Source organism: Platalea leucorodia (assembly GCF_965183815.1).
Source record: "Platalea leucorodia genome assembly, chromosome: 5".
NCBI classification, from domain to species: Eukaryota; Metazoa; Chordata; class Aves; order Pelecaniformes; family Threskiornithidae; genus Platalea; species Platalea leucorodia.
The window spans coordinates 7,428,571-7,452,580 of record NC_138827.1 but is presented as its reverse complement, the minus strand read 5'-3'; the positions used below and the strand labels follow the sequence as shown (position 1 = coordinate 7,452,580).

General features: G+C 38.4%; 1 protein-coding gene across 2 annotated transcripts in view; it reads left to right on the top strand.

The window, feature by feature from the left end:
* Positions 1-258: 258 nt before the first annotated feature.
* The window catches only part of RBFOX1 (RNA binding fox-1 homolog 1), a gene marked incomplete at both ends in the record, with an annotated part of 1,359,850 nt that continues 1,336,098 nt past the window's right edge, over positions 259-24,010 (top strand). For both annotated transcript variants that reach the window (XM_082312185.1, XM_082312182.1), the window contains one exon: positions 259-483. In XM_082312185.1, the coding sequence (XP_082168311.1) occupies positions 259-483 (225 nt within the window). The remainder of the gene's footprint in view (positions 484-24,010) is intronic.

Sequence of the window (24,010 nt, the reverse complement as noted above, 5' to 3'; positions counted from 1 at the left end):
GTTATTACTTTTTATTAGGTGCAGGGGGTGGACTATAGAAAGAAGCTTGCGAGCGCTGGCGTGTCCTCGGGCACAGTGCTGCCGGTGATCGGGAGAGGGCGGCAGAGAAACAGAAGTGCTATGTGCCATTCCTGCAACGGCTTCGAAACACCACTTAAATTTTTAAGGAGCGAGAGCACATCGGAGCTCTTAGAAGCCAAATCCCCTTCAAAAAGGCAGCTTCATCAGTCTTTAAAAAAAGTCTGTGACACTTTTAAAATGTCAAATTCCTGTGGCAGCCCAGAAGAGGTGGTGAAGCAGCGAGGCAGAGATGGCAAGATGAGAAGGGAGGACGTGGATGATTCTCAACCTGAGGGGAAGAGGTTGAAGCTGGGGAATGAAGGAGGAAACATTGGGAAGGACAGAGGAGCAGCAGCAGAAGAAATAATGCCTTGTTTAGGCAGAGAAGAGCCCGTGCCCGATGGAGGTGCAGAAGGCAAAAGTGTAAGTGAGGATGTTTAGGGGCTCTGAGCTGGAAAAAGGGAAGGGCTGTGAGGTTACCTTTGAAATTATTTGTCATCCTGAAGTTGGTAATTGGGCATCAAGTAGTGTAGGACAAATGCGATCAAGTGTCCCATCTCACTGAGATTATAAGAATGTTACTCTTTAGTTTCTTATCTTTTTATTTCTTATCTTTCTTATCTTCTTATCTTTAGTGCAGGGGTGTGTATTTTAATCTGGCTCGCACTGTTACCTGCTTGCAAAATGTATATGTCAGAAGAGTGATTTTTGGGGGGGAAGGTGAGGGAAGAAGGAATATTAACTGCTAAAGCTTGTTTTTCAGCTTCCTATATCTATTTAGAAACTGGGTAACAGCTGGTACATTGACTTGGACATTTTGGGTTGTTTATCAGTCTGTCCATTCAGACTTTCAACTGCATTTATGTTGTGGAACACTATTTTACAGCTGGGGGTGAGGGTAAAGCCTCCAGGGGAAGAGGAGAGCTGGTGGTTAGAGATCTCATCTGATGAGAGAGCTAATGTCATCTGTTGAGATTTTACAAAAAAGAGCTGCTGAACAGCTGTCTATATAAATATCACTGTTATCAGATCTTTATATGAGGTTAACTTTGTCAGTGTCTTCTGACTGGTTATTTAGCTCAGCTGCTGTGCCTGTCAGCAGGTTTTTGAGGCATAGCAGAAAACTGGGGGGGAGAGGGGGCGAACATATGGATTCCCAGCTAGCTGAAGCTTTTCCTCTCATGGTGTCATTTGGGCCAGGTACTTTTCTTCCTGGACACATACTAGCTGCTTCCCTCAATCAGATGGTGGGTGGAGGTGGGGGAGGGAGCAATGTCTTGGGTGTAGATGTTTCCTGTTTAAATCCATCATATGCTGAGAGTACAGCTTCTAGAATTCATTTAACAGCTGCTGAAAATTTTAGTGTACAGGTTTTATCTAGAAGTTTTCTGAAATGTATTTTTTTTCTCTCCTGAGATTGATTTCCTGAATGAAGGTATTCCTCTTCAAATGAGGAGTCAAGTAGATGCTCCACATTTAGGTAGGATTTACCTTTTTAAATAATTTGAAAGGTAGTTTACTCAGTTCATTCTGGTGCAAGGCCATCACTAAATGCAACAATCTTCCTGACTCAGAATAGTATTTAAAATGTGTCTAGAGTGTCAGCTTATACAAGCAAAACTCCCTTTTATCAGTCCATGTAACCGCATATAGTTGCACTTTGGTATAAGTCTACGTTTTGGGTTTCCAATGCTTATGAAGGCATGCTCTTTTTAACTCTCAGATATCAAAGTAGCATTCTTGTTCTGATACCAGTTCTGGTGCAGAGATTTTCTTTTTTTCCCCCCAAAGATATGCAATATATGAGCAATTGGTCAATAAGTTAGTAAGTCTTGTTTTTATCTGTTTTTTTCTGAAAGTAAAGGTTTTGAATCCATTCCATTTCATGATAAGTATCCATCACTGAATACCATTACGAGTTGGGGTAAAAGTCTTTTTCATAGTACATCTTACTATAATATTTAATTAGGAAGTTATTGAAAAATAAGCCTTAATTGAAGAAGTTTGCTTTGTCTTTTGAGGGATCAGTTTTAGAATGTAGACTATACTAGAATGATGCATACCTAAATCACTGGGCCCTGCCCCATTTGTGAGGCTTGGTTTACTCCCTTATTAATGTTCTGCCACTACAGGAAAGTTCTTTGGTAATGGATACCTGTGCTTTTTTTGTCCTTTGAAGGACCCGTGTATATCTGCTCCAGCACTATATTATGACATTTCATCAGGGTGTTGCTAAAAATATTAACAAAACAAATGCAATAATGAGCAATTATTTTACTGTTTGTCTCTCTGCGGAAACTATTCTTAAATAGTTTTTATAATAAAATAATAGTTCTTATAATAATCCTTAAATTAAACTCAGTTTGATTCAAAAGTCATCAATGCTCACTGAAGCTATCCTTTCCACTCACTTCAGTGGACTCTTGCTTGAGACAATGCACTACATTTTGTATAAAGTTCCAGTATTTTTTTTCCCCCTTCCCATTTAGAGCAGTGTGTCTGAGTTGGAGACATTATTAGAAATAAATGTTGTGTGACATTTGAAATTCTGTTAACATAAAACTCTTTCTAAAAACAATAAAAACTTGTTCAACAATCACTGTAAGTATCTGTTTACCTTGTAGAGAGCAAGCTGCTGGAAAAGATGGACTGTGTGCCCTTAGGAAACACTGGAATGACTTCATTTCTGTGCTTAGAAGAATCTTTATTTTAATAGGCATAGTGGTATGGGTAATCAATGCATGCATTGGAAGAACATTTCCTAATAGTCCATTATGTCTCCTATTTTGAAGAAGGACATTAAAAAAAATTATAGGCTTTGACTCATTTTTGGACTAGTAATAAAAAAATCAGCACAGTAAGAGAGTTATTTCTTTATATATTCCACTGCTATTTGCCTGATTCAACATCCATTCTCAGGTTTAGAAGAAAGAAACCTACCTAGGTCATCTACTCTAACTCATTACTCTACTTATTATGAAATCTTGCATTATGAGAGAATGCAAACACCATCTATATTTTATGTTTGTGAAATGGTGCATAATACTTCTGGGCATTTACTTGGCATTGTGTATTTATAACAGTAGCTGCTGCTGTGCAGAAGGTGGTTGCAGAAGGACATTTCTGCCACTGGCTTCGCTGGACAGAACTGTTTTGTTTGCCATGGGAATGAAGGGCTGTGTTTGCCAATAACTAGTTTGCAGTGGTATCTGGAATGATTCCTTCACTTAGTACTAGTAGCTAGTTAATGTAGTAACCTGGGGTAAAACTGTAATTGCTAATTTAGGCGTCTATTAAAAGAATTTGCTTCTTGCCTTCTCTTTTTATTACTTTCCTTTATAGTGAGGAAACTGCTCACAGCTGGTGTGAATCACATAGTCTAAGGCCATGTAATTTTTCCTCTGTAATGTTTCTTTTTGGCATAGCATCAGAATGAAGTATTTGGTTCAAACCAAATGGAATGCAATCTTTGTAGTAAGGTTCAACTTAAAAAATTCTCATTTGGTACAGATGGTGTGGAATTAGCATTTGGAAGAGCTGGTGAATCACCCCTGTTCATCGAAAGTTTTGGTAAATGTAATTAATTAGGGTCTCTGTAGAATTCAGTCTACCTCTTGTGTGCCTGGAGGATGACCATAACAGCTACATGATGTCCTATGGTTGATTGTCACCCTACCCATGCTCCACCACAGACTGGAAATTATTAATTTAGTGAAATATTTACTGAAATAGAAAGCATGTGAAGAAGTAAGCATGCAAGTAATGATTTTTTTTCTAGGCAGATAAACATGTTCTTTCCCTGACTAGCTTATACGAGTTATGAGTTATCCATGAGTTATGATCATTAAGAGTGTGTATCCTTGTAATCCATGTATCCTTGTACTTAAAGGATACAGTCTTGTTTGGTCTCTCTTTAACCAACTGTTAGTCCATGTGGCCTGGTGAAGCTTGTTTTGGATTTTGGTGCAAAGATATTTCTGTATTCACAATGACTGCTTTGTTACAAACCAAACTTTTTTTCCCCCTAAACATTTGTGCAAAATGTATAGAACAAGACCAAATTCCTGGGTTTGATTTGACTTCTCTAGTGTTCATATAGCATCCAGCAGGCTTAACTGTGTTTTCATCTGTAATGTCAGCTGTGCAGGAATGTGTAGGAGAGAGCCTGAACTTTTATCCCTTTAAACAACTTTCAGAAAGACTTAAGGCATTTGGGAATTAAAGCACTGTTTCAAAGTTTTACAAATGTTGCCTTTGCCTTTGTGAAGACTTGGAAAAGGGGAAAGTGTAGAAGTACAGTGAAGAAAAATTGCAACTTTTCGTTGTTAACATCAAAAATAGTATCTTTATTGCTGTTTCGGGACTCTCGTAAAAAAAAATCTGAGAAAAGTATATGAAAACTTGTTCTTTAATACTTTTGTAGGAGGAGAAAACTGCATTTGCCAATCATCTCTGAAGAATTGACAACACTAAACTTGTAGCACGTGACAAATTCAGCCTTCTAGATCTCAGATGTTAACATATTTTAAATACACTTTAGAGGGCAAATGTGGCATGCTAGGTGATGTCCTCGTCTTTGCATACAGAACAAATTCAACCTTGTCATTACTTCTTTGAAAGTGCTGGGAGATCCACTCCTTAAAAATACTTAATCTTTAAAGGCAGATAGTAATTTTTTGGAAATTTTGGGTCAGTTGAAATATGGGGAAACTAGCTTTCATGTCGGATTAAATTTTTAGCATGCTTTTCCCACCCTCGTCACTGCCCGCATGAGACATTTGGAATGAAGACTCACTTCAGTCCCTGTGGCCTTTCCTTCTGTTCTCTACAGTGGCACTATCATGCGATAACTCGATCCTGGATGCCTGGTCTGGCCAGGCTATGGTTAAGGATAAGAGAAGCCTTCCCTCTTTCATTGTTCCTGAACATTTGACTGCTGCTTCATGTTAAACTTGTACTGGGCCCATTTAATAGAAATACTCTGCTTCAGCTCTTTGCTGGTGTACCAGTATTCCCAAACTGTAGAAGAACACACCTTGGAAAGCTGAAAAACACACCTTGTAAAGCTGATCATTTAAAAGGTTATTTCTTAGGAGGAGAGGAAGGATTTTCTAGGAATTAAGATATGAGCTTGGAACTTAAAAGGCCTAATGTTCAGTTCAAGATAAAATTCCCTCATGTGTCTGGATTCACAGCATGAAATTAAAAGCTCTATAAAGGCCAGGTGAGGATATAGGAACTGAACCCTGCATCTGGATTTATCTGAGAAACTTTAGTATGTGCCTTTAGCACCGAGCTGCTGTCATGAGGTAAATAGCAAAGATGTAAATTAGTAGATAGCTACTAAATAGCAAAGATATAAATTACATGAGGTAAATAGCAAAGATATAAGGAGGCATTGAATATGAGAATGGTGTTAATCTAGACAAATGAAATGTACATTTATTATCTTTTATGTTTAGCTCGGGTTATATGAAAAGTAGTTTTTGGCTCAATAACTCAAGTCTTCTTCATGAAATATATGCATCAGCATAGAGTCAAGTCTAAGAAGTGGATCTGAAGTCTGACAGTTTGACCTTTCTGTACATTGCCATGCGACTTTACACTGTGTTAATGCTGTTTCTCATATAGATTTTTTGTTTTAGAAAATTTATTTGCTCCTTAGGGTGGGTTTATTAAGAAAACTTGTTTGTGTGTACATGGCTTTGTGCTCTTGATCATATTTATGAATATTACTTTGAAGGGGGAATCATGTTTAGAGAGGGAGAACCTGGGATGGTGGATCTATACTGGATTGAGAGTCCAATTCAAGGTGCTGATTTTTGACTTTCAGGGTCCTAAACACATTGAAGCACTCTGCTGTCAAGGCTGTGGTTTAGGTTTTTTCCCCTTTTCCTTATAATATTGTTTAAACCTATTGAGATCCTTTTATCCTCAGAAGTTATGGCAGGGAATGGACTTCCTCTAGGATGACACCATGGACTTGAAACATTTTGAATAGTGTGACATTTGGAACATGCTGTGTAAAGCAGTCTACATCTGCCATTCCTGTCTTGCCTGGTTTTGGGCCTGGTTACCTAATTTAGAGGATAACTTAAGGTTTTAGTCCATTGACTTGTTAGGCAAGCTGTGATATATGCTGGAATTAATGTTTTTGTTGTTTTGATTCGGAACACAATCAAATTCTGTGATCCAGGACAGAGGCATAATTATTTGTCTTTAGAAATGGAAAGAAAGGAGATAATCATTCTTTAGAAGAAGTGAGAGGTGGTATTGATATAAGCTGCTGGAATTACTGCCACAGGAATATTTGCTGAATGCTAGTAAGGGAGCCTTTTGTAGAAAGGTGTGGATAAGTGATCTTAAAAAATTAGTTTGGACTTGATTGCAAGCCCAAGAAGAAGTCGATGGAAAACGTTCTCCCTAAAACTGATTCATCCCCCTGTTAATCTTCTGCTGGTTAATGCCCATGTCAGTAAACAGTGTCACTGTGACTTGAGCAGGAATAACTGCAGTAAGGAATTGGCTAAGACAATTAAAGGAAGCAGAAATAAACCCTCATGGATGACCTTATTTTAACATTTTTACTGTAGTTATTAGGACAGATCACTAGATGGCAGGGGGTAAGTGTACAAAATGAAAGACTTCATATGGACTGCCTGATGGGGAAATTCATATGGACTGCCTGACATGGGGGAAATTTCATTTTATTCAGTGAATGACTGCTCATTTTTAACATGCAATTGCAACCAAGAGTAGCATAAGCCTTTTGTATTTACCAATTGGAAGTTTAATTTCACTGATAGGGAACATTCATGGATCATTTCTGTCTCAATTTGAATAATCAATTACCTAATACTATAATTTTTGTAGAATAACTGGAATATTACTTTTGATTGAAATTACAACCAAAATGCATTAAAATCTTCTGAAGTGCAAAAGAAGACATTTCTGTACTACAGAGTTGAATTAGTGGAGATATGAAATTGAGATATTTATGCATTGCTCTTATTTGCTACTGTCTTTCTCCTTCTGTAACCCAAAATAGGTTAGTGTGCATTGAATTATGTCATTATGAAAAATATTTTTATTTCAAGTCTTTATGATTTAGAAATTAACAAAATTATTTAATTTCTGAGTGTTTGGGATTTTTTAAATGTTTGCAGTCTTAGTCATTAGCCTGGATTGAAACAATGGGGAATATGCCATAGAATATGGCATATGGTTATGCAAAAATTGAAAATGGAAGCAGGCTGGTGCTTCACCAGCTTTCCCTTTCCTGTGGAGTACTCAATGTTCAGACTCATTTCTGAGTGCATTATTACTAAAGAGTTGCCTATTTTGTTCCATTAAATTAGACTGTAGTATCTGATGCACTGCCACCCATGTAATTTCTCCCTAGAGAATGCACTTAATGTGTTCTAATGCTTTGTCCACTGTGCAGTTCTTAAACAGCCCACGGAATTATACATAGTCTTCTCCAGACGAGAAAGGAACTTATCCTTTAAATTAAGAATGCAGAACATTTACTTTCGATAGTTGTCTTGTGTCCTGAACTCTTTCCTTCTGGCATACTAAACTATTATTAAAATGGCCTTCGCTTTTTCAACAGTTGTGAAGCAAGCTGGTTACTAACAGGAATCTTCTAATAGCTTGGTGTAGGAAAATACAACAGTTAAGTAACTTAACCTAATGACATGGACTGTGAGTGGTAGATAATGAAGTAATTTTCAATTAGTTGTACTGAGATTTAATTAATAAAGGTCCATCTAAGATTCACAAATCAATGAGAAGTGGCAGGAGAGGACATGTTGGTAGCTGCAGTCCTTGGAAAGGATACATTCATTCTAGTCCTAAAAGCAAAACTTGTTTAAAGAGAAAACGATTTCCTAAGCACAATAATTCTTATAAATCTTTCCTCCTTTACCTGCTATTTTCTTTCTGCATGCTTACAGTATAATGCATTTCAGCCATATTACGCTAGCCATCACGAGGAGTTGTGTCTGACGATAACGCTACAGGATGCTAATGTTTCTGTTCTGCTGTCTCAGGTATTTGCAACGGAGTGTAGACTGTTGTGGATCATTGTGTTTCAGATGTTACTGTGTATTACAGATAGTTTAGGATCCCTAGGAAGTAACACAACTCTGGTCCTTCATAAAAAAAAATATTCTTTAGCTAGTTGGTAACTAGACAGACAAGTCAAAAGGTGAAGGGAAAGAGCAGCACATACTTGTCCAAGGCTATATATCAAGGCATTATCTGGAATGCTCTAGCCACTCAGGTTCCAGGCCTCAGCTGTTAAGACCAGTGATCCCCAACCTGTGACTCAGAGGTCACGTCTAAAACCTTTAGTTATCCTTCATTGCTATAAGAAAGTAAAGGCTGCTAAAGGAGAACAGAGTTGAGTGTGGTGTATTACTTGCTCAGTGTTGTTGCCTGAAGGCTAGCAAGAATTGTGCAGGGTCATAATGGTCTTTAATAAATGACCAGGGACACCATAGAATCAGCCATCATTGGCATAAATGTAAAGGGCTCTGTTTTCCTAAGGTCATAATGACCTTGAATAGTTGAGCAAAGACAGCATACGATCAGTCATTAATGGCATACACTTAAAGGGCTCTATGTTTCCCCGGCTCCTATAATTATTTTGGTAGTATCGGTTACCTTTGATAGTAAGGAGATGATGAAAAGTTTTAAAGTTTTCACAAAGTTTCTGTTATTGTTAATGTCCATGAGTATGTGGTAAATTCCTGTTTTAGAAAAGCAGTGGTATCTATGCAATCTCCTTGTTCTGAACTTAATGATTAGGGGGTCTAGTAAGATGGTATTTGCAAGGTTTCTTTAAGATGAGAATTTCAAACAACACGTGTAAGTTCATAGCCATTTAAAATTCTTATTTCTGCATTTGCTGTAAGTCAGAATGACTGCAGATGTTGTAAGGCTGCATAGCATGGACCATTTCTGAAAGATCTGAAGGTCAAAAATATGATGTATTGTCAAATACTACCCTGGTAATGATCTGGTTTTTAAATGCTGGTTGCATCTTTCTTATTGATATTCTTGTTGATACCTCAATCTGCTTTAGTGCTTTCTATTGAACATTTGTTTCTTTTAACTGGAGCTTAGTCTTACTAGTGCAAACGCCAAATAAATATTCATAGCCTTAAGTGAACTGGGGGCAGAGTAAAACTTGCACAAACAACAAGGATTGAATTTCATTCAGTAAATTTGTACTACTCTATGACATAGTGGATCAGAGTTGCTTTCTTCTGCCATTCTATTTGGTAAGCATTAATTACACGCTTTGTGGGGGTCAAAAAAAAAAAATCATTATGCTAGTCCCCATGTTTCAATATCTAAGTCACCACTCTGTGCCTGGGTGCGATAGGCCATCCCTCTTTAGAGTCCCGGCAAGAATGAGAGGTGTTTGGCAATTTCTGGTAAGGTACAATAACTGTATTTTTGTGGTTGATCAGGACACAAAGTTGTGCTGGAGCTGAGTAAAGAATATACTTATAGGAAAAACAGCTGCACCTGTACACTGACAGGCTTTTTGCTAGCACAGAATCAGAAAAATGGGGGAGAAATAGGTCCCAACTGAGGTACACTGGAAGAAGGGTGGAAGAAAGAGGCAGTGAGACAGGCTGCATAACCTTATCTTGCATTTAAATCTGGCAGTCTCACTTAAGTGTACATCCCAGTTCCACTTATACTACGCAAGTTTTGGCAACTTTTTTGTTTAATTACACATGTGCTTTAAAAAGGTATTTTTTTGTATTGAATTGATAAAAGGTATGTAAATTTCTGTCATAGTACGAATGTTTGTTTTACTAGTTGAGGTATACTTTGTATTCAACACATCATAATATTTTCAGTGAATGTTATATTCCAAAAAACTGAAGGCTAATCACAAAAAGTATAAATGGATTTAGTATGTAAAATTCTGAATGCCGCCACAGTGAGATGATGTTAGTTCCTTGAGTTGGGCCATAACTAAATGGAAAGTAAGCATTCTGATCAATAATACGTTGGTGAAGTAACCTCTATTCTGTGATGTTGAGAGGTTTTTTTCTTTAACTAAAATATATATTTCATCTAAAAAACCTAATCTTTTCACTGTCTCCAGAGAGCAAAATCATTGACTGTTATGTTTAGAAACGGTCTGTGAATTAAAAGAGTCTGTATAAAATTGAAAGAATCCTGCTTGAGCAATTAATCACTTTTTACTTAATTTAAAATAAATAATGACATTATAGAAAGCTGTTGCATTAGATTTTAAAAAAAGACTGATTCTTGGAAAAGCAGCAGAACAAAATTTCTTCCTCTCGCTACAGCTTGGTTTCCAGATCTTGCAGGCACAATAATTTTTGGTTATGTGACAATATTTTCTTTTAATGTCTCTATGTAAGTATATGATAGAGAAAGGCATGATGCTCTTGGCCACTAATATACAGTCTCTTCTTAGATTTCAAGGCTAGAATTGACTGTTAAACCCTGGTTTCTTTTAAAAGTTAGTACTAATTCCATAACTTCTGTTTGAGCTAGAACACATCATATTTAAAATAAACCGTTGTTGATTAAAGGCTTCAGGTCATGGACAATTCGTCAAATCCACAGTCAAATTTCTTGCAGTATCTAATTACTCTCACTGTAAAAAAAAAAAAAGAAAAAAAAAGAAAAAGAAAAACTTTTCTGTAGTTGGAATTTGCTCAACTGCACATCCCAGCCTGTATAGACTTGTTGCACCGGATCTTATTGACTCCCATGATGGGAATAAAGTCATCGCCTTCTCTTGGATAAACTAGGTAACTGTATCCATGTACTTTGTTTTCCATCTTGAAGGTCTGTGCTCCCCCTCTGAAATAATTCATCTCTACCCTCTCTGGCTCTTTGCAAGTTCAACATTTTTGAAGAAAGCTGATTCTGCTGGATGGTCCCCTGTTAATATTTCAATGGTTTAGGTACTGCTCTGCCTTGGATTTCAGGTTCATTTACCAACAACTGCGAATGAGATGATAGTGAACATGTTGGTACATTGCTGCTGAGCAGAACTATACCCTCATCCTAATTTTGTCACAGCTGATTCTGTGTTTGTCCATATGGAAGTGCATTTCTGTCAGACAAGCCCAGAATTTATCACTGCTATTTAATTTGTTTTAAGTTCTCTGAAAATTACCAGTGACTTGATTTATACCTACCCACTTTCCCCAATTCATTGAAAAAAATCACTGAATGATATTCATGGAAGAACAGATCCTGGGACATAACTGTAGAGGTATCTTAATCGGAATGACCCTGCTCCTTTTTTTTTCCTATGATGTGATCGGTTTTAATTAATTTTCAAGTGTGCTGTATAGCTGTGCAGTTACACCAATCTGGATACGTATGTTAGTACTCCAGAGTGGTTCATGTATATTATAAATAATTATTTTTATAAATGGAACTCCAAAACTTCAATCAAAAATCACTTCAAGTTGGACAATGCTTATTTTCCATAACCCACCATCAGTATTCAGAGTCATTCTGTTACATAATCCTGAGCTGTATTCTAATTTCCCTGATTGTCCTAGATCAGTGCAACATGAGGCAGCCACTTCCTACCCTTACAATGTGCTGAATGGTGATGTTTTTTCCAAAAAAAATTTCATTATGTAATAGAGCCAAGAAATCTAAACTGAATTCATATCTTCTTGTTATCTGTTGACAGATGAATTTTGCCCCAGAGATTACTTTCCAAGATCCTTAATCTTCCTAGCTGATGGGTCAGTTCGGACAAAAGGCCACGTATATTTGTGACATAAACTACCGTTTGATGTCTCAGGACTTAATGTCTACAACCTGTATGTAAGGTAGCTGCTAAAGCTGTTCCCTTGGGGATATGTACAGTGTGGATTGTTCTTAGCAGGGACGCTTTTAACAAACACAAAACAAACAAACAAAACCCAGAAAAAAACCAACCTGTGTGGCTGGAATAAATTATGGGCCAACATGGTCTTCAACTTCTTGGTCGCTGTAGTGGGATTGCGTGATGCTGCTGGAAGGTGATCAGCTTGGTATGTATTTCATAGAAAAACCTGAGTGACCTGTTTACTGAAGATAGGTAACTGATGTCTAAATCCCAGATTAAAGAAATCTCACCTCCAGAGGTGGCTGGAATCATCACTGGATGCTCTGAACAAGGCAAAGTGAAAGCAGTGAGGTACCGTCAGCAAACAGAAGAGTTGAGTTCACTTGGGAGGTGTATACGCAAGTTTGATTATTGATACCTTTTAAGAAGATGAAGTACAGTGTTGTTAGAGAGTGGTGGCAGTTTGGCTACGAGGTCTAGCAACTTCTTAGTTTTCTCCTGTGCCATAATAATGTTATTTTAGCAGTGTTTGTGCAACATACAGTATTGCCTCTGCTGAAACGTCTTGAGTTGTACTATAACATTAAAGGTTCACATGCACTGGGAAGTTCATTTTGTGGAACAGCTATTGCACAAATTTAGGGAAGTTGGATGCCTGGCAATGCTGAGAGGACAGATGCATTTTTGTTTGTTTGTTTGTTTGTTTTTTTGTTTCACTAGGGAAAAAACATAATCCCACAGAGCAATATCTTTACTCAAACCACCTAGTAAAGAAAAAATAAAAATATACAGCAATTAATGGTATTTCATACCAATGGCTCTGCTTTCTCAGTATATGGCAGTTTTCATTGGAATTCCACATATGCAAATGATAGCATCCCATTATCTGTTTACTTTCTTAAAGCCTGTTTTTGTAAAATGAGCATTTACTTAAATTGCTAAAGTAGATTTTTTTTTTTTATACCAGCTGCAGAATTGCTAAAGATGTTTCTCTTAAATCTGTTTGCTAAAGGAAGGGGGCTTTTTCACATGCTAATCCTCAGCCCTTCATCTGGAGGTTCTAAAGAAGTAGCTGTTATAAGTTACTAAATTAGTATTGAGATTTGAAGACTATACCAATTCACAGAGGCTGCAGAATGGAATTAGTTACATATGTATTATGTGATTGTGCAAATGTGTGTACATCCTTGTTGCTATTTTAGTCTTGCATCAGTTTTCATAATTGCCAGGGATATTTTCTTTCTGAGCCCGAAGTCCAAAATACCGTACTTCATTACTGTGTAATTTTGGCATGTTCACTTAAGGAATCCTGGAAATGAAATGTGCATGTTTGGCCTATAAACAAAAGCTTTCAGCTTTTTGAATTACTGACCCTACTCCTTGGGCTAGGGAATTCTTGCTGAAGAAAATGATGACTTTCAATGTGTAAGATTGGTTTCCTGTCATCTCAAGAAGTGCATGTTGTCTACAGGACTTTGAAAATTCACTAACATTTTCTTTTCGCTCCTCTTTAGTTTGAACTTTTGAAATTGATTGCTTATCCTCTTCCACTGGGAGCAGGAGAGTGGACACTTCTGGGGATGTAGAGCATGGCTCCTGCTGGCAGATGGTAGAGAGACCATTTATTGTAAGCCTGTTGCAGGCTACATTGTTAGCACAGTGTCCATTTAGACTAGTCAGCAACAGGACCAAGAAAATTTTCAAAGAAACGGACATCTGGGTAACCCTTACTGTGAATCTTAAGTCAGTGAGGTTTTCTGTCTGGTAACAGTAGCTGTCTCAGATGACACTGAAATTCAGAGAGATCCGTATCTAGACCATTGTCCTCACAAAAACAAGCAATCAAAACATCACATAAACACGCACTTACTATATAGTACCTTTTAGCCAAGTAATTCCAAAGGCTTCTAGTGTGAAGTTCTTAAAGTGTCAAAAAAGTGTCCAACAGCTTCAAGTGTCAAAAGCTCCGAGGTTCATCTGTAATAACAAATTATATAAAATGATCTGAACAGTCTTCCTTATGAAGACATTTTATTATTTACAGAGACTTTAAAGGAGATTTGGAGGCAGAATGATGGAATTTCATTGCTTTCACCTAGCAAAGAAATTGTATTGTAGTGAAGTAAAGCCCCTCAGTTGAAGAGATGAAGTTGGTTGGTGGGGGAATATGGATAAAATGTAAGGGAATAAACAATGGAAACAATCTGCTTTTCTCAAAGGTGTCAAGAAGAGAGGGAACTAATGCAAGGATTTGTCGTGAAGCTCCCAAGGTACTTCGCTGTTCTTGAGGCTTCTTCCTCAAGATCTAAAGGTAGTGTTTGTGCTCCCTTCGAAAACCAAAGAAATCAGTCACTAAAGTCATAGAAACAGAGGATGAGACCTGTTAAGTGTGTATCTCACTGGAGCTAGATGTCAGGTTCTATTTAAACCCCTTTGCTTTGTCTTTGACAATGTTCATATTATTTGGTACTCACAGCAATGTTTAACCTGTGACATTTGCTGTGTCTAGAGTTTCCTGGTTTTACTTTGTTGGCACTGGATGCTGTCCAGTAGGTGGATGGCAGAAGCCATTTTTCCTTAGGAAACCGAGAAAAAGCATGCAGCTGTGTATCTGACTCATGTTTTGTTTTCTCCCTTTGCATGGTAATTTTCCTCCTACATCTCTAACTTAGAAAGAAGTTAAAATTTCCTTGCTTTTAGCTGTACTTGTATTGGTGCAGTCAAGGGTCCCCTGACTCCCAAAGTGGCTTTCTTAGCACAATCTACCAAGAATTACTTGTATCAGTTAAAGCAAGTAGTTAAAATTCTCATATTCTAGGATTATCCATTTTATAAATGGCAACAAAAACACTTTAACATGCACGCCTCCATTAAATTCAGCTAAAACTTAATTAAAGTTTGAAAAGCATCATGAGTTTCTCTGATGAAAGGCCTTATGTAAATTTAGGAACTGTGTTTATTATTGCTGATAATAAAAGCCAGGTTTCTTCCGAAGGGCTTATATGTTAAGCTACAGCTTGAAGGTGACTTGGGGTCATATTCAATATAATCTTTGTCTGCATTAAGTGCCAGGAAGCCCTCCAAAGGCCAGGCAGACTCCCCCACCTTCAAAATTAATTTTTCAATATGACTGCAGCGGAGTTTGACTTGCAAACACAGTAACTAATTTCCTTTAGTTTAGGCCTAAGGGAGATGGTTGCTTTCTGTATAACACTTACTAGACATAATCTGATTTCACTTAAATTGAAGGAGATACAGAAAACTCCATAGATGATATTGGGATCCTCCAAAATCTCCCAAGACCTGAGCCAGAATCTGGTTTTTATGTATGCTCCAAACTTAAAACTTTAAGCCCTCTAAGAGCAGAGTAAAAGTGCACTTGTATTAAAAGAGCCTTGGTACCTCCTGCAGAATAGTCACAAACATTTCATTAAACAAATAGTGATGTTTGTTTTCTTGTGCTTAATTTTTTTGTTCTTTATTGTATGGGGCATTTGCATGAAAATGGAATCTTGAAGAGTTCATCTGTTCCTGCTGCTCATTCCTCACCTGGAGGCACAATCTTTGCTCTGATTTGCAATTAGTTACTGTGTAAATGATTGCAGTGTCAGAGTTGGTATCACGCTTTTGGGTGGAGAGGGAGCAGCAGGAGCTGATGAATACTTAAAACCACTCAAGTTTTATGCAAAGATCTTTGCAAAATTACACACACTGGGGGAAAGATGAAATTGAGAAGCCACACAGACTGGGTGGAATGGTCCTTAAAACACTATTTTAAATGACCTGCCTCTCATCAAGACAGTGTCAAATTAGGAACCAATTGTAGCTGTGCTGGAGCAGGAGCAAAGTTTGATGAAACCTACAGGGAGACATCAACAGCTGTTCTCAGTGTTTTTTATTTGATTAGGGTACCTGTGGTTGGAGCAGGATTTCTCTTATCTGGGGGAGGAAATCATCACTTCGAGGTATGAATCAGGAGTTTGTTCCGTCATAGGAATAGAAGGTTGAGCCAGGCACCAAACTCACCTCTCAAACAGGGAGCAACACAGATCTGCATTGACATTGTTTGAGATCCTAGAAACCTATTATTTCAGGGAGAAAACAAAACAGATCTGAATTGAGGCAACTGCATCTTCTGGGAAACTGATGTTTCGTAATGTAGGTGGTTGCGCCAGGGAGGGCAACTGGCCCCTGGGTTCTAGCTCTGTCCTTCTGGAAAGATGTAGTAGATGGTTCTGCTAAAGTGTGGACCTGAATTCCTCTTCCGAGACAGAGGAAAGAGCTAAACTGCCTTTGCAGCACACTAAAGGTGTCTCTCCTTTATCATAACTAGTTTTCTTAGTAACATGCTTAGTTTTTGTAGTTCCTAGCTGTTAGAAGATCAAGCACGTTTGAGTTATACAGATGTTCTAAGAATGTCTTTGGGGAAGTTACCAATGGGCAGTCTTGCGTGTTACATTTGGTACCAAATACAGGCACAGGAGTTTACGTGTGTGTGGAAGGTAGCATTAAAGAGGGAATGTAACATTCAGATAAAGGGTTTGTGTAACTTTGCTCCTCATTCCCAAATTCATTTTGAAGCCAAAGAATTTTTCCTGTGAATTCCTTCAGTTTGTAGATTGGTGGCAGGGTTGGGGGAGATTCCTTCACAATTTTCATGGGGATGAAACAGCCAACATAAAGCAAAACCATGTCCTTTCCTCGTTATAGCATGTCAGGTGCCTTGTAGAATATGGTCAGAAGCTATACAGCATAAGAAGTGACCTGAAGCAGGATATGATGAGATGTTTCCAAGCAAACATTTCCCAACAAGTGCAAAAGATAGGCAGGATAAACAAATTGTTCCCTGGAAAATTTATCTAGTTGTAACGATAACTTGGAGTGCTGGAGATGACTGATTTGTTATTACTGACTTTGATACACATCTGTGTGTGTAAGCTCCACTTACATGGCAGGCTTTCATCGCAAATGAGCTTTCTTGTCTTGGGGGGAGGAGGGGGAGAAGTAAGTCTATGTCCCAATATCTTATAATCAGAATTGGCCTTTTTTTTTTTTTTTTTTTTTTTTTTTTAATATAGCTACTTCAGAAAGTCTCATTGTGAGGTTCAGGTTAAATTCTGGATGCTGTTAGTGAGTACAGGTGTGAGAGGTTGACAGCAACACACAGTGATCTGTGAGAGCTGGCGAACGACGTCTTACTGTGCATGTGCATGGATAGGTCATATCCCAAAATAACACGAGGAACTTTGAAACCCAAACAAAGTGCTGAGGCCATTATCGAATTGCCTTCAATTAGGGGACAAATCAATGTTTCAGCCTGGATGTTCTTTCTGAAGTTGTTTTTAGAATCTTGGTATTTAGGAATCCCCTATGACTAGGTCTTATTTCCTGCTTGCCTCTTTCCAGCATACCCCCTGCCTCTTTAGCAGGGCATATGTGGTTTACAGTAGCCAGCACAGTTCTCCAGGGTTTTGGCTTTCACCTTTGAGACTTCACTAGCTGGAAGAAAAAGCTTCTGATTAGAGAACTGACTTGCTTACCTTAATGGCCTATTCATCTGCAAGATGTGTATGTTTTCATCTCCTCGAGTGATTAGGGAGGCTGAATTTAGAGCTTGCTTTTATTATATTGTTAGTGTCAGTGTCAGTTTGCTTTCTTCTACTTTGCTTTATTTTTATAAATACTAGATAGCCACTTTAACTTTCCTGTGTAAATGCTGAAAATCTGCAGTAGGAAAGTATCCAGCACTACATACTTTGAAGAATAAAGAAATGAAATAATCCTGAAGCTGTTATTCCTATCATTTATCATGTTCTTTGGGCTACACATTTTGTGGGGGGAAAAAAATTAGTTTCCGTAGGAATAAGGACAGTTGTATCTGTAGGGACTGAACTGCCAAATGTTACCTTAAGCATTATAAAAAATGCCAACAGCTTAGCATTAAGAAATGCGAGAAATTATACAATTACTAGAGAAAAGTGTGTGTATATATATGTATATGGAAAACTCTCTAAATCTTCTAATAAATATGTAGGATTTATCATAAAGCTACTCTTGGATTACCAACTCCAAGTATTAAAAATTGTAAGTAAAGCTGTCTTCTCAAATTATGAATCTGCCTTCAATCATGATATTTTAAAAGTGGTAATTTAGATTCACGTTTTCTGTTACCTTCTACATTTTAAGCTCTTTGGGTGATATTTGAGTGACAGCTTTATCTGTAAGACCGGAAACAGGAATGTAAGCTGCTACACAAGAATGTAAATTAAAAGCTGAATTTTTAGTAAAGCTGAGTTTCTGAAATAATTCCATCACTTCAGCAGTATGGAATTTCAAGAATAAACCAAAATGTTATGAGAGTCGTGATTTAAAAACTGGATATTTAGAAGCATTGATACTTGCTCAGAAGAAAATTCTTTTAAATCAATGGAAGTTTTAAATGGATTGCCAGATCAAGCTTTACCGTGAGAGATGACACTGTGTATCCTCTTCATTAATAACCTTTTGAGTTCTGGCTTGCCAGGCAGGTGAACTCACAGCACCGTAATCTCACCTCCTATTTCAGCAAAATGCAGGATGCTCAGCTGCCGGCAGTAAGTGTGGGTCATTTAGTTTCTTTCAGTAGTCTTCCATAATAATTTTAGGAACTTGAGGAACATTTTATGCAGGATGAATCGGAGCACTTTCTAGGAATTTGACTGCATTCCTTTTTTTGAGAAAATGTTGAGGACAAGTGCTAAAATATTATTGTCAGTATTTTTAATGATGTTCTTTGAAGAGAAAATTTCATTCTTACTGAGATTAAGATTGTATGACCATTTTGCACAAGTTCTTCATTCTCTCCTTCCATTGTTCTTTATAAAAGATTTAGATAGTTTGAAAAGCCCAATTAAATACTTAGAACTATTATAGCAAGACAATCTTGACATAACTCATTCAACAGCAAGTTACTGTTTGTGCCTGATCTTGTAGATGGCACTCTACGTGTGTACTATCATTAATGGCTTCACTATGCGGAGCCCTCATCTTCACAAAAAAGTCTCCACCCATCTGTGAAGTGGATGCAATCAGCATTTTTAAAAATAATTCACAGTAATAGCACTTTTTTGAAGAACAAAATGGCTAACCTCTTTATGTTTTTTTAAGAGGAGTCTGCTACAGGACTGCAACACTTCCATTTATCAAAGGAAGAAAGAATATGCTGTACAAATAAAAACCAAATCCTTTGAAAAAGCAGTTCTTGGAATGAAATGTAGGTGGAAGCAGTTAATAATAAAAAAATGGGATAAATAGGATAAAAGCAAGAAAAACATCTCCTTAGGACATGGTTGCCCATCTTCTTCAACCAAGTTGGTCACACAGTGTGTTGTAGTGACAGGTGAAATCAGTGTGCTGTGGTCCCTCTCCTACAGGATGCCTGACATAGGGTATGCAGTTGCTCTCTCCAGGGGCAGTAGTTCTAATATGCTGTTCTTTCAGAATGGCGCCTCATTTACAGAAAATGCCCCACCCCATTCTGAAAATTTACGTGCTTATGAAATACTAAATGCTAATATATTTAAAACACTCCCCCCCCAATCATTAGCAGTGGCTCTGAAAATTTTATTTTCTGTAGGAACTGTAAATTCCTATAGTCACTCCTCTTGTTGCTCATTTCTGTGTACTGTCTGCTTCTGTGCTATTTACAGTAATATAAAGACATTTCTAAGGTGTTCTTTCTTGCTTTTATTTTCCACATGGTCATGCAGCTTAATTTTGCTCTCCATAACTACTGAGGGCATATTTGTAAGGTCACAATGAGAAGTTCAAACAGAGACTTTGATTTGGCCTAGAAAAGTGCTTATGCATGTGTTTCAGTACTGTGCAAGTTCCACTTAAATCAGTGGTACTGAAAATATACTTTAAAATAGGGTGAATGTAATCACATCCTCAAAGTCAGGTGCATGTTTCATTGCTTTGCTGAAGAGTAGTGAGAATCTCATGCACACTGCGACAGAATCAAATTTTTCCTCCTAGGGTCATGGACATAACAAAGAAAATAATATAACAGTCTTAAACTGCAGCAGAGTGTTCCTAAGGAATTGTACCTTGGATCTGTTTGACTAGTGTATGGGAAAAATAATATCAAGAAGTTTTTGAATCTGTGTGGTAGTAAACATAAGCCGGCTCTTGGTGAGGCGATTTTCAGGACTCCACTATTTAAAAAGTGATGCAAATGCATCTAGCATTCAAACCATGGTTACAAAACTACTAACCCTGTTTTCTAAGTCATTTCCTTCTGCAACTTTTGGTCTTAATTTCAAAGCCCCTGCAGGTTTCTGCCCAGTGGGTTGATGTGGTGGGTTGGCCCTGGCTGGACACGAGGTGCCCACCAAAGCCGCTCTATCACTCCCCCTCCTCAGCTCGACAGGGGAGGGAAAATATAATGAAAGGCTCGTGGGTCAAGATAGGGACAGGGAGGGATCATTCACTAATTGCCATCACAGGCAAAACAGACTTAACTTGGGGAAATTAGTTTAATTTATTACCAATCAAATCAGAGTAGGGTAACGAGAAATAAAACCAAATCTTGAAAACACCTTTCCCCCCACACCTCCCTTCTTCCTAGGCTCAACTTCACTCCTGATTTCTCTACCTCCTCCCCCGCAGCGGCACAGAGGGACGGGGAATGGGGGTTGCGGTCAGTTCATCACCCGTTGTCTCTGCCGCTCCTTCCTCCTCAGCGGGAGGGCTACTCACACTCTTCCCCTGCTCCAGTGTGGGGTCCCTCCTACAGGAGACAGTCCTCCACAAATTTCTCCATCGTGAGTCCTTCCCACGGGCTGCAGTTCTTCATGAACTGCGCCAGCGTGAGTCCCTTCCATGGGGTGCAGTCCTTCAGGAACAGACTGCTCCAGCGTGGTTCCCCCCGGGGTCACAGGTCCTGCCAGCAAACCTGCTCCAGCGTGGGCTTCCCACAGGGTAACAGCCTCCTTCAGGCATCCACTTGCTCTGGCATGGGGTCCTCCATGGGCTGCAGGTGGATATCAGCTCCACCGTTAACCTCCATGGGCTGCAGGGGTACAGCCTGCCTCACCATGGGCTTCACTGTGGGCTGCAGGGGAATCTCTGCTCCGGTGCCTGGAGCACCTCCTGCCCCTCCTTCTTCACTGACCTTGGTGTCTGCAGGGTTGTTCCTCTCGCATATTCTCACTCCTCTCTTCTCCAGCTGCAGTTGCTCCTTTTTTTTTCCCCTTCTTAAACATGTTATCCCAGAGGTGCTACCACCGTCACTGATGGGCTCAGCCTTGGCCAGTGGCAGCTCCGTCTTGGACTCAGCTGGCACTGGCTCTGTTGGACATAGGGGAAGCTTCTAGCAGCTTCTCACAGAAGCCACTCCTGTAGCCCTCCCACTACCAAAATCTTGCCATGCAAACCCAATACATTTGATTTCTTTGTTTCATTTACAGTAGAGACAAAATAAACTGTCCTTCCACAGTGCCATCAAGAAATATCTTTTGTCTAAGACCATAATTGCTTCAGGTTTAGTGTTCACCTCCTAGCAGGTTAAAATTAATCTATAGTAACTGAGCCAGTTAACAGGAGAGCATTTGGTTGTGTTAAAACTTGGTTGACTAGATGAGGTGAATACTGAGTGGAATGTGCTCACACAAGTACAGGAATCACTGGATGATGTATTAGATGATCATAGGAATACCACCTGGTTTCAATATTTGCTGGTCTATGAAGCCATTTTATTACTCAGGTGTCTAACAATATGCAGATATGTGTAATAATGGTTTCTGTGTCATATTAAAAGGCCAAATTTATAATTTTGCACTTTATAGAGCCTGTAGAATCCAGTTTGCAAACTGTGCTGTTGGAAAACAAGATTGCAAATCAATTACTTCATGCCTGACACTGTTTGGATCTGTGTGCTTTGCTTTGCTTTGCTTTGCTAAGATCCTTGTTTCAGCAGACACTGTGAAAGTGAACATGCTTGTGAGTTTGACCTGTTATTCAGAGATAACTGCAGACTAATAATAACTTTGATCATTGAGAAAGCTGTTCTTTTTTGACCTACAACACAGCATAAATGGCACAGTTTTATAAACTGAAACTTATGGGCTTATCAGATCTGACATTCAAGCTTTTCTTATCTGGAAAATTAAGGCCAATCCTACAGGCAGAACAATAGGCATTTTCATCAAAAACCTATCCTTTGCTGTAGTTTACTCCCTAGGGAGGCAAAATGCAGAAGAGCTGATTTCTGGAAAGCAACTGCAACATTCTTAGCAGAAGTAATTTATCAAAATACCGCTTTGAAAAATGGCATGCATTTAATGGTACTGAAACTTCCTTGCAGTCCATAAAAATAAAACAAAGGTCAAATCTGATTTCGTTAGTGTGGTTCAAATGCTCTTTCCAGATTCTCAAAGCAGACTTCAGTCTCACAGATATTTTGTCTTCCTTGTATGTTAAGATCATCTACTGCTAAGTGGAAGGCAGATGGTCACACAATTAGGCTGTTGTCCTGGTTTCAGCTGGGATAGAGTTAATTTTCTTCCTAGTAGCCGGTATAGTGCTGTGTTTTGGATTTAGTAGGAGAATAATGTTGATATCACACTGATGGTTTAGTTGTTGCTAAGCAGTGCTTACACCAGTCAAGGACTTTTCAGCTTCCTATGCTCTGCCCGGTGCACAAGAAGCTGGGAGGGGGCACAGCCAGGACAGCTGACCCCGACTGCCCAAAGGGCTATTGCGTACCGTATGGCGTCATGCCCAGTATAGAAACTGGGGGGAGTTGGCCAGTGGGCAGTCACTGCTGCTCAGGGACGGGCTGGGCATCTGTTGGCAGGTGGTGAGCAGTTGCATCACTTGTTTTTCCTGGGTTTTGTTTCTCTCTCTCTCATGTTGTTTTCCTTTTCATTACAATTTTTCTTCTTGTTCTCCTTCTCCTTCCTTCTTCTTCCTTCCTTCTTCTTCCTTCTTCTTGTTCCTTCTTCTTCTTGTTCCTTCTTCTTTTTTCTTCTTCAATTTCAATTATTAAGCTGTTCTTATCTCAACCCATGACTTTTCTTACTTTTGCTCTTCAGATTCTCTCCCCCATCCCAGCAGGGGGAAGGGTGAGCGAGCAGCTGTGTGGTGCTCGGTAGCTGACTGGGGCTAAACCACCGCAGCTGTGTATAATATTACTAGAGTTGTCATATGGTGAGTCAGCTCTCCTAGAATTTTTGTTTTTCAACATGTATAGTTTTATCACAGAGTAATAATGCCTAAAGATTTACTGTTCTATTTTCTCAGGTTTAATATTGCAGCAGAAATCTTTAGCTGACATTCACTATGTTATTAAGCAAATGTTCCATATGAAACATAATTTGTTTTTTATTTGAGTGACATGACCATACTGCCTTTTAAAACTCAGTGCAAATAAAATCTCTGGATCTAATATTCTTTAGGGTTTTTTCTGCTATTGAATAGGTAAGTCAGTTTAGGTCCTTGTTGTTTAATATTCATTTAAGTGAAAAATCCCCTCCTTAGAAATTAAATTTAGCTTTCATGATAACAGGCACTTTGAATCTAATGCAAAATCAAAAGAAGTCAGTAGTGAGATTCCTGTTGCTTTTATACATCCATTATTGATCATTTGAGTAAAAATTTAAAAGAAGTGTTCCTTCTCAGAATTGGGCTCTATGCTTCTCGATACAAGCATTTATTTATATTATAATTATTACTAGTTCTTTGCAGTGATGTGAAGAGATCCTGGTATGAACACATCTTCATGGAGTTAAAGATTCTAGAATTCTTATGTGTGGTATAAAACTGGGAACATATGATCACCTAATGTTAATTTCTGAATATCATAGGCCCTTAACTTGTATTCACCACTCTACTGAATCTGGTAAGATGACTTGGACAGAAATGTGTTTCTTCCAGGCTGAAGACTCCCAGTGTTTATCTCTGTGTCAGGAAACTCAGACTGGATAAAATGAATCCCTCACTTTTTTGGGATGCTTTTCTCATGGTGAATCACTGTGCCTATTCAAAAATATGCATATGGTATGCCTGTTTTTTGTTTGGTTTTATTTCACTTCAGATTCTGGGTGTTGGTTCTTGTTT